The sequence below is a fragment of the Meleagris gallopavo genome, chromosome 4 (assembly GCF_000146605.3).
Source record: "Meleagris gallopavo isolate NT-WF06-2002-E0010 breed Aviagen turkey brand Nicholas breeding stock chromosome 4, Turkey_5.1, whole genome shotgun sequence".
Lineage (NCBI taxonomy): Eukaryota > Metazoa > Chordata > Aves > Galliformes > Phasianidae > Meleagris > Meleagris gallopavo.
In genome coordinates this window covers 54,680,820-54,694,711 of record NC_015014.2, presented here as the reverse complement: position 1 = coordinate 54,694,711, position 13,892 = coordinate 54,680,820, and the positions used below count along the sequence as shown (strand labels likewise).

Here is a 13,892-nt window from a genome sequence, read left to right as displayed (position 1 = left end):
TTTGCTAGGTCATTTTGCCATTAGTTCTGTGTAATCCTGCAAATAAATAAAATTACAGTTCATGTTAGCCCCACCAATAGAAGGTCTGGAAACTGCTATAGCCTTTCTTTTCTCAGAGACAGTTTTTACCTAATAAATTTGAAACTGTATTCTTAATTTTGTTAATAAAAAGGGAAGGCAATTATCATGGATCAGATTTCAAAGAATAAGGATATCAAAATCACTTTGGGGTCAGCTGCTGCTTGTCTTTTTTTTTTTTTTTTTTTTTTTTAAGAGATTAAAGCCAAAAATTGAGCAGCAAATATATCTAGGCATGTCAAAAGAATTAAGGAGAATCAAGCATTCCATTCATGCAGAAATATCACAGTCTTAAAAACAAATATTGTTTTAGAATGTATAGCAGTGTAGCAGATGCATCCTGTCAAATATGAATTAGTAGTTTGTTTCTGAATATCACATTTGTATTTTTAAGGGCCCGTGGATGTCAATATTCTTGCTAAGTGTAACCCTTGCTTATCAAATCCATGTAAAAATGATGGAACCTGCAATAATGATCCAGTTGACTTCTATAGATGTACTTGCCCATATGGTTTCAAGGTAGGTACTGGATGAAGAAGAAAAAAAATTAGTGAAATATTAGCCATTTCCTTTTAACAACAGTTTCTTTTAACTGACTCCTTTCCTTTTACTATCCGTATTTTCTTCTTAAATTATACCTGTTCCCTGCACAGGGTCAAGACTGTGATATTCCCATTCATGCCTGCATTAGTAACCCTTGCAACCATGGTGGAACTTGTCATTTGAAAGAAGGAGAAAAAGATGGTTTCTGGTATGTTGTTTTTAACTCAAATAACAGAATGAAAAACTGCTGACTTTTGTATTTATGTAGGTGTTAATCTTTGGGTTCTCTTCTTTTATAATTGCATCTCAAAGGCAGGTTTTCATTGCTTCTGAAATTTTCAGACATGTCACTATCAATGGAAAGCTTCTAAAGCCCCAAAACTGTTAAAAACAACAATAAATGGTTGTGATTAGTAGAGGCTTTTCAGGTCAAGACAAGATAATATTGACTCCATTATGCTAATTAATAGCTGGCTCGATCCCTGCTGAAAAAATTCATCTGTTGTCGTGTGTATTACTTTAACAGACAGCATGTAAGTGATAAAATTTAAATCCCAGTGAAAGAGAAAATTAATGATTCATTTGAAACTCACTATGCCAGCAGATAAACATGCTGTGAGCATTTTTAATCTTGAGTTATTTAATCACACAGTACAATTACCCCAGATGTAATTCATGAATTATGAAATAAAGTTCTTTAGCATTCTTCTGTGAAATTATTAGTCATTTAATAATCTACACCTCGAGCTTGTTAAAAATGACACTTCAAAAAGAAACAATTCGTTATTCTGCAATTCATTAAGACATTACTTTTATTTTTAATCTATATTCTGCCCAAAGATTAAATACTTTTCTATTTAAAATTAAGTATATAGATCTTAATGTGAATAAAATTTAAGGTGACATAGTCCTGTCTCAGGATTTGACCTTTCCCATTTATTTGTTTAAACACTACATATTTTGAAAATCAAATCAAAACATTTGTAAAAACAAAACAAAAATCATCCCTTTGAAAAGTATATGTAGGCTTTGTTTTCAGATATAAATACAGGTATTGTATGTGGAACTTCAAATACAGATGTGTAATGATTTATTTAACTAAACGATAGTTCAGTAGTAGTACCACTTACTAATCTCTGGTTCTGCAGTTTTTTCCATTCACTTAAATTGTTTTTAAGAACAAGACAAACAACAAAAAAAGCAGAATTATTTTCCTTAAGAAATATAATCTCATGTAATAATAGAAAGGTAGCAGTCATTTCAAAAGAAGTGAGCAGTTATTTCAGAATCTAAAAGGCACAAATTCAGAAGTCTTTTTGTCTGTAACTTAAAATGATAAAAATATTTGGAGAATATTTGGTACATTTATTTTATATCATCCATATTCTCTTAGAAATAGTGATTATAATTAGCAACCCTATTAATTACAGAACTTCTCTGATCTTCCCAGCTAAAATATTTGTGTGCTTGGTTTTATTTTTGGTTTTACAGGTGCACTTGTGCAGATGGATTTGAAGGTGAAAATTGTGAAATAAATGTTGATGACTGTGAAGACAATGACTGTGAAAATAATTCTACTTGTGTGGATGGAATTAATAATTATACTTGCCTTTGTCCACCTGAATATACAGGTAGGAGTATAAGAGAAAGAGAAATTGCTAATAGGAAAGAACTCTGTTTTTGTACGCGAGTCAATTTACTTTACAATTGATTTAAGTCCAAGTTTCCCTCAATAATTCTCTTCTGTATGGTTTGTAGTAAAAAGTGGACTTAATACCTATTCATTAATTTCCCTGTTAGTTTTTGAATTATAATTTTAATTATTTTAATTTTAAAAGATGTTTCAAAATGCGTTCCTCACATATGTTTACCTAGCCCAACCAGGCCAATGAAGAATGCCTGTAGATGTAAAAATCCAAAAAAAAAATATTACTTTTATCTTCTATTCTCCAAGTTGCTACCAGGGCAGAAAAACGTCTATTTGTGCTAACAAGAAAATGGATTTGGTGTCCTGGATGGTGTCCTGCTCTCCTTTAAAAATATTAATTCAGATTGTGATGAAGAAAATAGCATTACAAGAAAATAGCATCATTAGAGTTGGCAGCCAGGCTCCTCTCTTTGAGACACAGGGTACCTTGCTTGTCTCATCATGTATGGAGAGTAGTTAGAACAGGAACACGTAAGAACAAGAAGAAGGATCTATTGTTTATGTCCATCTGCTTGATGGTTTTTCTAGTTACACAGATCTGCTTTCTGTCAGCTAGCAGTCCGCTAGGAGAACGCAGACCTTAAATTCACAAAACCATTATTTGAAATGCATAACAAAGATCTTCTCTAACCTAGGAATTAACTAACTATACCTAGTCGCCCTCTTTTCTTAATATAATCAATCCTATTGCATCTATTAGTTATGCTTTTCATCATCCTCAGGGAGCACTAAATTTGAGCTCTGGAAAACTGAAAGGAGAGGTTAAGTAATGAAGTAATTTCATTTATTGAAAACACAGCTAACACCTTTTTAATCCAAGGCATTTCCATCATTATTTTTATAACCTGCTGGATTGCTGAAATGATTTATTCAGATTTGAAGTCAGTATTTAAATCTTGAAAACCCTCAGTAAGAAAAAATGATAGAACACAGGTATAAGAAATATGATTTTGCAATCTGTGTATTCATCCAGTACTTATTCTGGGTAAATGTTTGGAACAAATTTCTCTATGAAGAATGAGCCACAACACCTAAAGGGATATGAGTTAAAAGCATATGTAGTCAGAATAAGGTAAATAAGACATCTGGAAGATTAGACGTAACCTACTGCATAAGAAAACTCTTTTGTCAGGTACTCCTCCCGCACTCTACTGGAAAGCAACTGACAATTCAAGCCTTAGAAAGAGATAGTAGGTAACAGTGTCAATAAGTAGTGGCAGATCTTTGTTATTTCTCCTATATCTAATATTTCAACTATATCAGAATCAAGCTTCAGATCCCAGTATTAACTGCTATCTCCTTTGAAAATGAACAGATACTCTTTTGCATAGGGTGGAAGAAAGCAAACCAGTCAAATCAGTCTAGTTTTCCTGTTTAACAATTTCACATTAAGAGGTTTCATGTACTTATTAAATAGTAGTCAATTCATTTGCACATCCATCCTCCTCAGCAGTTTTTTGCGTGTGTTTCTTGTTTCTTCATTTCTGACATTACCCTAGATGCATTTGGACTGCTAGGGCAAACAGCTTGTTGTATTCATAATAACCCATGGGAAGGACTGTTTTGTATTAAATATCCATGGAGTGGATACAAAGGCTTGTTTATATGTGCTAGCCTAAAATTTTGATTGTGTGCTTGTTGCATTTCTGTTGTATTTTAATTGAAATGTATGTTTTACATTTACAATTAAATCTTCAATTGTAGTATTTATATATATATATGTAGTTAGAGCAAAAAATGAGAGCATAAATGTTTGCAGCATTTTTAACTTGATGTTTGTAATGTAGTTGTTTTTTTTTAAAAAAAGTTAAAATAGAAGAAAGTGTATTTTTTATTTGACTCATATCTAAGCAAATGGCAATTACTTTGCTTTGAGGAGCCTGTTATTGTTGTTGAACGCTGTGCATAATTCTAACAAGAAAATGCTGTGAGTTTCCATGGCAAGTGGTTTTGTTTGCTGGCTGGAATTCTTTTAGAAAAGCAAATTTGTTTTCATAGATACAGTTTCTAGTCAGAATTGTTACTGAAATCAGTAGGTCATATAAGCAGATTATTTCCAAACCTTATGAAAAAAATACGTTTTTCCAAACATGCAAGACCAGAGCCTCTTCTCACTTTATAGACAAGGTGGACATAAGTTGTAGCAAAATTTCAAGTTTTTCTCCACAGGACACAGTACAGAATTCTACAGTACATTGTGTGTCTTACAAAGCATCTGAAGTTAGGATACATTCTGTGAAATCTTAAGCCAGTATTAATTCAGATAAATTATAAGGAAAAAATATAAAGCATCATTTGTCTTTTACACTTGACACCACTGTTCTTGCATAGTAAGTATTTTACTTACTTAAGTAACTTCCAGCATTAAGAGTTACTCTGGATACATTAGGATCTAGAAATGGTAGTGTTCAGAATATAAAATGATCTTACACTTGCCTCAAGTGTGTATGAGATATCAAATTATTTATAGGATTGTTTTTTCCTCTTGCTCATAGCTTGGTTTGAAAGCAATAGAACCCATACCAGTATTGATAGAGTGATTTTTCATTAGGAGTTTTGCAGGCATTTGGATGTTGGCATCTGTTTTAAAAGGTTAAAATCAGATCTGTATATTACTATGTGCCGTTTTTGGGTTTTTTTTTTTCATGGAAGGCATTTTTCAGTAGATAAAACTGCTGTACTAGCTGGGCAAAAGTAGGCTAATCACCAGAAAAACTGGCTATATATTCAGTAGGTAAAAAATATTTTAAAATATGAAAGCATGTATCTCTAGTTCAGAAAGTCCCTGAACCATAAGTTGCTGGAAGCTGAACAGTATACATACCAGGAAAATGCCACCACAGCCTTGTCATGTTGTCTTTTAATTTTGCTGACAATGCTTTGTATTGTTTGTGTGCAAGATACCACGGCGAGGATGTACTGAATGTGGAAATGCATCAGCCCAGAATATTTTTTCATTCTTTCATTTGCAAATATGTTTTATGTTTCAGTAGCACAGTGTAACGAAGAAGTCAGTTGGAACCCATTGGTATGAAGTGAAAATCATTCTGCTCTAAAATTTTATTACAATTAACTCTGAAAATACGTAAAAAATACAAAAAACACTGTAAAGAATTTTACAGTGCAAAACTCTGTCATTTTTTGCATTTTTTTACAATCCCTTGAAAATTTACCTTTCTTAAATAAGTACTATTGATTAAAAAGAAGAAAGAAAAAAAGAAAGAAAGAAAATAAAAACCTGTTAGCTTAAGAACCAGGAATCGATTTTCCTCTGCCTCAGTTAAGTTTTGCAATTACCTCCACAAATACAAGTGGAAAGACAAAGAAAGGTATTTGCACAATACTATGAGCTTTCTTAAGATCGCAGACTGTAACTGTGAAATAATGGGAAGCAAATGGAATCATCAGACATTCAGATTGTCTGATGAAATCTTGAGAAATAAAACATTAAAAATGCTTCGCTATGTCCTGCACTCTTTAACTCTGCTATTCTTGTAACATTATCATCTCCTTTATTTTAAACTCAGTCTAGTTAACATCAAGTCATCTTGTGTGCATTCTATAGACTACAGATAATCATTTATCTTTCTCACTGCCATCAGTCATTAGATCAAAATCTAACAGATCCAGAAGTAAAACCTTTCTTATGCCACCAGTGGCATGTACTTCTTACCTTTTCTGTTTGTTTTGCTCTGCTGTAGGTGAGACTGAAGCTTGCTTCATTTTTGCTATATCAACATCTCTGCTGCTATAGCTGTGCATTAGCTTAATGTGCTATGCTGTTGTATTACAATGTAAAAAGTCTCTTGTCTCTTCTGTCTTTGTCACTGCAAGCTGCTAATCTGAATGAAGTGGAAAAAGGTCAGTTGTCTTTTAAGCCTATTTTCACTTTCCTTTCCTTAAAGGTGCATGGATTTAAGTTCTTACGAATGATCAAATGAATCGTATATAGGTATCGTTTAGAAAGCTCATTGCAAATCCTGAAATCAGTCACATGGATATAGCTGTGAATACATGTCGAAAGTGTGTCATTGGAGATACAGATCACTGTGCAGGAGTACTACTTTTTTTCAAATGTTTTATAAATTTGTGCACCCATGATAGGACTGATAAAAAGGTTTATGTTGTAATCTTCTGAAATCCTTATTCTCATCTTTAATACATACCTTGTTTCCATTCTAAAGTATGCTGTGTTTTATAGCACTGTTTTGATGTAATTTCTTCATTAAATGATGGGACTAGAAATTATGCTGGAGTATAGAATGGTAGTCCTCTTGCTTATCATATATGAGTGACATTTGTGCCATAAGTATCCAAAGAATCTGAAATGATCTCATTAAGCTGAGGCTGTTGTACAGGAAAAGTAATGGTTAAGGTATTTATGATATGAACTTTGGTTATTTTTTATTGTTTTTTTTCTTTAAATTAATACTATTCTGTCTGACACCTATCTCTCTAACAGAGATAATACATCTATACAAGCTGGTCTTCTGTACAATCCACTATTTACAATCTGAAACTAGCATAATTGGAGACAATGTATTTGTAAATTGCATATTTAGTTCTGAAAAGCAAATGAGTCAAATAAACTTGCAGTGTCTTTGCTGTCAAGTAAATTTGATAATTTGCACTCTATAAAACAGTGCAGTATTTCACTAATGAAAAATATTTTCATTAACCACTAAATAGCATGTTTAACAAGGCTGCAATTATACCATCTATGTTGACATCTGAAGAGTTATTCTTATAGTTTAAATTAAGAGACTGAATTCCCTCCGCAAATGACAGAAACAGATACGTCCAGAAAGTGATTCCATCCAGAAACTGATTCCATCCATAATTTGGATACTTAAATTTGTATACAATTTAGACATGTCCCTGTTCTGCATTTTACAGTTACTTGTTTGAACAACAATTGGCCTCCCATATTTCTTTCTCCTTGTCACTTCCAAAGTTATTTCTATATTGTTCTCTTGCTGTCCTAGTATGAAACTGGTTGATTTTATAAAAAGAGTACTTTCACAAGGAGAACTAGAAAAAGTGCAAGTTCAGTACAGAGAAATATAAAAGGTAAATTTTGTTACCCTTGTTTTTAATAATAAATGAACAAAGCAATTAAAATAATAACTAGTTCAGTATTGGTGATTCATTTTGATTTATCACAAAATATCCAGGAATGTAAATTGCAAAATTTAGGATTTTCTTTTGTAAATTAAAAATAAAACCCCTAAACTTTTCTTCTGTGCCCATGAAAAGCAGGTTTTTAAATGGAATCTAAACTGAAGATGCTACTTTGAAGAGACTCAAGCCTTAATTTCAAGCTGAAACAGATGTTATCTGTGCATAATTAGGCTTGCTGGTAGTTTGAATGTCTTTTAAATGTGATAAAAGGTAGAAAGACAATGAATTCTATACAGTCATTGTAAATGTATGGCAAGTATGAACTAGAAAGTATTAGAATTACTGATTTTATCAAGAACAAATTCCTCACAAACAAATTATCAAAGACCTGGGGATGTGAACTAAGTTCAGTACAAAAATTAAGCAGATGTGTGTGATACATGCTTGTATTTGCTTGCACACTGAACACAAAAGTCGTTATCAGTATCTAAATTGCTTGGAGGATCATGGCAGACAACTTTTGAGCTGACAATAGAGGGAACCAAGGCTAATGACAAGTAATCATCTCAGTTTAGGCAAGCCCTAGACAGATGTAAATTTTGTTTTTATGTTTCAGAACTTAATTACATGGCCTTCTAGCTGCTACAGTTAAACAGTTGTTTCAATTCACCAGGTAAACAAGTAGTTGCTTAAAATTGAGGCATGCAAGTAATGAAAAACAAATCATACAGATTATTGTAGATACAGTAATGTGATAGCATGATAAAAAGTATGATTATTTCATTTAATCAGAATCAATCCACAGTCTTGTAAGATTTACATACAAATGCTGCAACTTTTAAGAACAAACCAGTAATTTTGCTACTGCTGCTTTTCATGACTTGTATAATTTTGTTTTGTGAAGATTAATACTCATGCTAATGTAGTCATTTGAGGTATATTAAAGTAATTTTGCTGTGTTTTCATGAAGGTGAAGTATACATCCTTGGCAATCTAAACCACTTACTTCTAGTTTCATAGCTGCCTTTAGTGATTCTGTCAATTATCCTTGTTTTGTCTTAAATTGTCTTAATTGTCTTAAAGGTTATTTACCTTAAGTTATTCTTTTTTGTTGTTGCCAAATAGCATAAGTAAATGACTAGAAATGATAAGCTAAATAAACCATGTCTTTCAGCTTAGCTGAACAGAAGTAGGCAATGGTGAGCAAAGTTCAACAATTGATCAAATTTTAAATTCTACTTGAAAATTAAATTCTAACAGAATTTGCAGATTTGTGGTTGTAAATTGTATCTTACTGTGACAGTGAACAAAAATTAAGCATCAGTGTCCTTTGTACGGTAGATATTTTATTTTTTTTCCAATAGTACAATCAGTACTTTAAGTATCTTGTTTTATTCTGCTTCTCAAACTCAAGACTTAATAAAACTGCAGCACTTTTCTCTGTAGTTTGTTAAGTAGCACTGTTGTTTTCCAACCATTCCTATAAGGCATACAGTATTTGAGTCAGAAGTAAGTGAACAGAGACTTTCAGTCAAAAACTAGATTAAAGTACCTAACTGATAAAACATAAAGTCTGCAGAAGTTGACTTGCAATATGTAGCAACCAAGATCATAAACTGGAACAAAGATAAATGTACATATGTCCTGCTATTCCAGTAATTATTCATAAGTCTGCAGAATGTATTTGGTATTTTAGTTTTGGAGCAATTGACAGGTCTTTCCTTTCTATTCTTTGTCTAGTTTGTATTCTAATATCATATTCAACTTTACTAGTATGCTAGTATTATTAGTATACTAGATTTTAAGCTTGATTCTTCATTAAGTTTGCATTGCAGTTTTCATTAAGTAATTTTCAATGTCCTCTAATATTAATGACCATTTGTGTTAGAGCTCTTCTATTCATTCAGAAATATTCTGGATCACATGGTATGACTATATTTTTAATTTATTGCCCAATTATTCAAAATAACAATGATGTAAATCATTTTTGCATCATTGCATTGTCCCTTATTATTTGTTGTACTAAGTGTCTTTATATGTTGAGAAGTCCAAAGTTACTCTGTGATCTATAAGCTCATCATCTCATAAGAGTGAAATAACGTATAGAGAGAAAAGATAAACTATCTAGGAATTTATGACTTTGGTTAGTTATCCAAGGGTTGCACACAACATTAATGTGTACTAATAGTACAGATAATAGAACATAATAGTACTGTCTGACTGTTTAAATCTGCAACACCTTCTACATCTTAGTAGAAATCTCAGTAAATATTCCAATTTTTACCTTGGAGGATTGCCTGCATTCAGATTGTGCCAACAACAAAGAATTCCACTGGTTTTAGTGCCACTCCATACCAGGAACCAGACTGCATAGATTAATTAAACAGAATGTCTCATGAAAACAGTTACTGCTGATCCTAATTAAATTTTGGAAGTTTTTCATAGAATCTTTGATTTTTATCCACTAATTATTTAAAAAATAATAATCTGCTGCTTATTCTTCTACATCCTAAAATGTTCCTGACTTCATCTTCTAAAACATGATTACTTAGCCATGCTCTTACAGCACTCTCAGTTCTAATGCTGTTAGGTGAATGGAAGAATGTACACACACACTGGTATCAAGCTTCCTGAAACCCAGACACTGTTTCACAATTGTTTTTCCATTGTTTTGTGTTATGATCTTAAAAACACTGCTTTTTTTTTTTCTTTTTCTTTTTTCCATTTCCATCATTCTCTCTCCATTTCAACAAAATGATTTTCTCCGCTTCACCTTTTCTCAGTTAAATTCTGAATAACAAATTGGTTATTCAGTATGCCAAAAGAGATGTTGCTTTACCAGGAAGATATTCTTTAGAAGTCTGAATTCCATCTCACAAATTTTCACATTATTTTTCTATCTACTTACTTTTCCTCAAGCAGTGGTGTTTTGGTTATGAGAAGGCTTCACTAAGAATTTAAATCTGTTAACAGTGCAAATTAAGAACTAGCATTTAGATTATTTTGGTTTGTTCTTCTGCTGATTATGTTCTCATTGAAAAATTCAGTATCTGATGTAAATATTTTGGATTCCACCTCAGATTTTTAGTTGTTTTTCTTTTCATTAATCCTGTGTACAAGTCCATCATGAATTCTACTGACTATAATGACAGGGTTTGTAGTTCTTTTAAAACTGACTTTTTTTGGTTCAGTAGGATTTTTTGCTTTCTCACACATGATTCCTCACTACGTGAACTGCCATGTTTATCACACTCTTACCTTCATTCCTATTTTCTCCATTACTTTGTTCAACTAAAAGCTCCCTCCAATTATATGATTCTGGTTTATTTCACATTATCTACAATTTTCAAATGCAAAGACATACTTTTATTTTCTATCACAACATACGTTCCTGTTTCTTTTAGAAGAGCTTTAGTTTTTTGGAATCGTTGTTTCTCTTTCAGTCTATATGGACCTTTATACTGTGGAAGGATTCCAAAGAGTACTGAAATAAAAGTCTGCCCATAATTTCAAAAACATCTAATGATGCTTGCAAAGCATTTGACTGCAGTAGACCTGATAATATGACATTGATTTTACAATTTGAATTGGATATTTTTCAAAACTGTAAATATTTTTCAGTCCTAAATGTCTAGGTTTGATTCCTAGCAAGATTTGTGAATTAAGACTTTTCAAGTGTCCCAGAACTTTTTATGAAGTAGTTCAGTTTTTAGCTCTAAAGACATGTGCCATCAATTCATGACTGCTAAAATGCAATGTACTCTAAAAAATTATGTATTTTAGAAGTACTTGAATGAAAAAAAATAATAAAAAAAGATTTTTACACTACTCAATAATGCTATTTGCCCCAATTAAAGAAATTTCAAAGGTCTACACTAACAGTAATCTAAGCGATGGCTCAATTTCTCTCCTGTATCAATGCCAGTTCAGTAAATCAGTGGTGAGATTGTTTGCTTCTATAACACCAGCCCTAATTCTTCTTTTGAAAAGGTATTTTGGGGGTTTTCCACTGAACTTTTATTGTACTGTACTGTAACTACAGAGACAAGAAACATCCAACTCTGTTTGAAAGATAAGCCCAATATGTCATTCTTGTCTGTGGTTTACTCTTGAGGAATCTTGGGAATGTTTAGAGAAGTTTTTTCGAAGTCTTGTAAACACTGAACAACTATATTTTTATCATTTGTAATTGGGTTGTCATTTCCTACGTTTGGAAGTTCTGCATTTAATTGTATATAGATTATACTCCATAATAAGATATTTTTTATGAGTATATAAAAGTTTCTCTGTTATACACTGATCTGTATGGAGATAAAAGCATTTCTAACTCATAGGAATGCATATAAGCTAAGTTAAAAATAATCATTTTAGGGTTTTTTTGTTCCACTGATATTTCTGAAAATCTGAATTCTCTATTTAATGTTCAGCGATGTCTCATACTTAAATATTGATGGCCTCTAGGTGGCTTTCAGCCATTACAAGTTCTTCAGATTGACTAAATGCTATGTGAAGAATTGCTTCCTTTTATAAATGCTTTTGTTCAAACAAAACCTTTTGAAAAGAGAAAGAGATGTGGGTTTTGTTTGATATATTGTGGGATGCTAAGAATCCCTGGTATTTCAGGATTCTTTGTGCACTGACCTAGCCATAACATTTGCACACTTCCAGACTAATAAGTCCATAGAGAGTTTGAAAAGGCTTTGAGGATAGAATTTAAATCCTTTCTATTAGTCATTCTCAGTGGCCTGTATTTGATCTTCATTCAGTTTCCTAAATATATTGACTAAGTCATATTGTTACTGACAGTTTTCCTGAGGTCTTTTAAGTAGACTGTGCTTGAACACCTTTGTCTCGTGTTAAGCCAAAGCTTATGTGGTTTTGTATGGAAAATGCTCAACTTGCAAATTGGTAATGTGCTGTCATTAAAAATATATGTATATCTTTATGGAGAATCAGTCAGGATCTTTTCATGTATTTCTTTCTGCTGGACGACTGTGATGCACTTTTCTGACTGGTTTTGGTTTCTCTCTGTGTTTCAGGATGTTGAAGATTTCATGCCTTACAAACATATAACACATATGTTTATATGTTTCTATTGAGTTATTATTCTTTGTTTCAGTTTTGCTTTTTTCTTTCTATCTCTGCTGCTAATGAGGACTGTTCCTCAATTCCAAGTTTTATTTATTTGTCCAGTGTTTGAAATAAATCCTACTTGTCTGAAGTTCTAGAAATAATATCTGAGATCATGAATAGTCACAATGGTATGTTCATGATATGCAGTCTTAAACAATGGTTCATAAGCACAATTGCTGTGAAAATGAAAGCCTTCTAGGGAGGATCTGTTGAATCCCCCCCGTCCCTCCCCCCCCCCAAAAAAAAATATATATATACACACAACACTTACCTACTCTTGCTTTCAGTTCATTATCATTATCATGTGTACTTCTATAATGCTAGAGAAGTCCATCTAAGACAGAAGGTAGTTTCTGTGTGGTATTAGGCCCTCCAAGAACTTGACAAGTAACAGTTAAAGATGCCAGAGTTAAAGATATTAGTAGCTGATAAGCTTGTTCATAAACCTAAACACGTATGTATTTTGGAAGATAACATTCATTCAAATGCTCACTCTAAAACTCTATTCCAACGTTGTTACCCTGTACCTTCCTCCTTTTTTTCTAGTCCACCTGTTTTTATTCAAATTGTACCCCTAAATGTTCTGTCCTTCTTTTCCCATTTCTGCACTTGTGGTGATGCTGTCTTTGTCCCCAGTATTCTACTGCCTTTCTGCAGATATTTATTTCTCATCACGACTTTTCCAGTGGTGACTAATGCCAGGACAAGAAGCAGTGGGCATAAACTGGAACACCAGAGGCTCCCTCTGAACACCAGGCTGCACTCCTGTGCTGTGTGGTGATGAAGCACTGGCAGAGGCTGACCAAAGGCTATGGGTCTCCTTGGTGATTGGCTTGCTTGGACAAGGGTGCTCAGGGTGTCCCTAGTTGAGTAGGGTGTAACCACATGCGTCTCTTCCAAACTTAACTCCTTCTGTGATTCTGTAATCTAACTACACTGAGGACCAATACTCAGAAAAGTAAAACCAAGGCATACCAAGTATTGTGCTTCTTGAAGAAAAGTTCAGCTTCAGCAGTGAAGGCACTTTCTTATCAACTGATCTTTCCCATTTTGGTGAACAGTTCTGTTTTTATACCCTCTTGACAAATGTCAAGGAGCAACCCTACTACCTGCATTGTTTCTGGGCCTAGTAGACGTATGAATCCTTAAATTCAGCAAGTACAAATAGTAGATAATTATGGTATATTAACAAGTGCAAAAAGTTGGAATGTTGATTAAGAAAAGTAGAAATAGAAGGCAAGATTTTTGTTGTTGGATAATTGGAATTGTATTGTCAGACAGTGATATTAACAGTTTGTTCTTGTTTGAT

The 13,892-nt window shown here is 32.8% G+C and overlaps 1 protein-coding gene across 1 annotated transcript in view; it reads left to right on the top strand.

Moving 5' to 3' along the window:
- SLIT2 (slit guidance ligand 2) overlaps window positions 1-13,892 on the top strand; it is a 246,227-nt gene that overhangs the window by 212,661 nt on the left and 19,674 nt on the right. Inside the window, exons 25-27 of the mRNA XM_019614936.2 lie at window positions 473-597; window positions 732-829; window positions 2,113-2,252. Coding sequence (XP_019470481.1) covers window positions 473-597; window positions 732-829; window positions 2,113-2,252 — 363 coding nt within the window. The remainder of the gene's footprint in view (window positions 1-472; window positions 598-731; window positions 830-2,112; window positions 2,253-13,892) is intronic.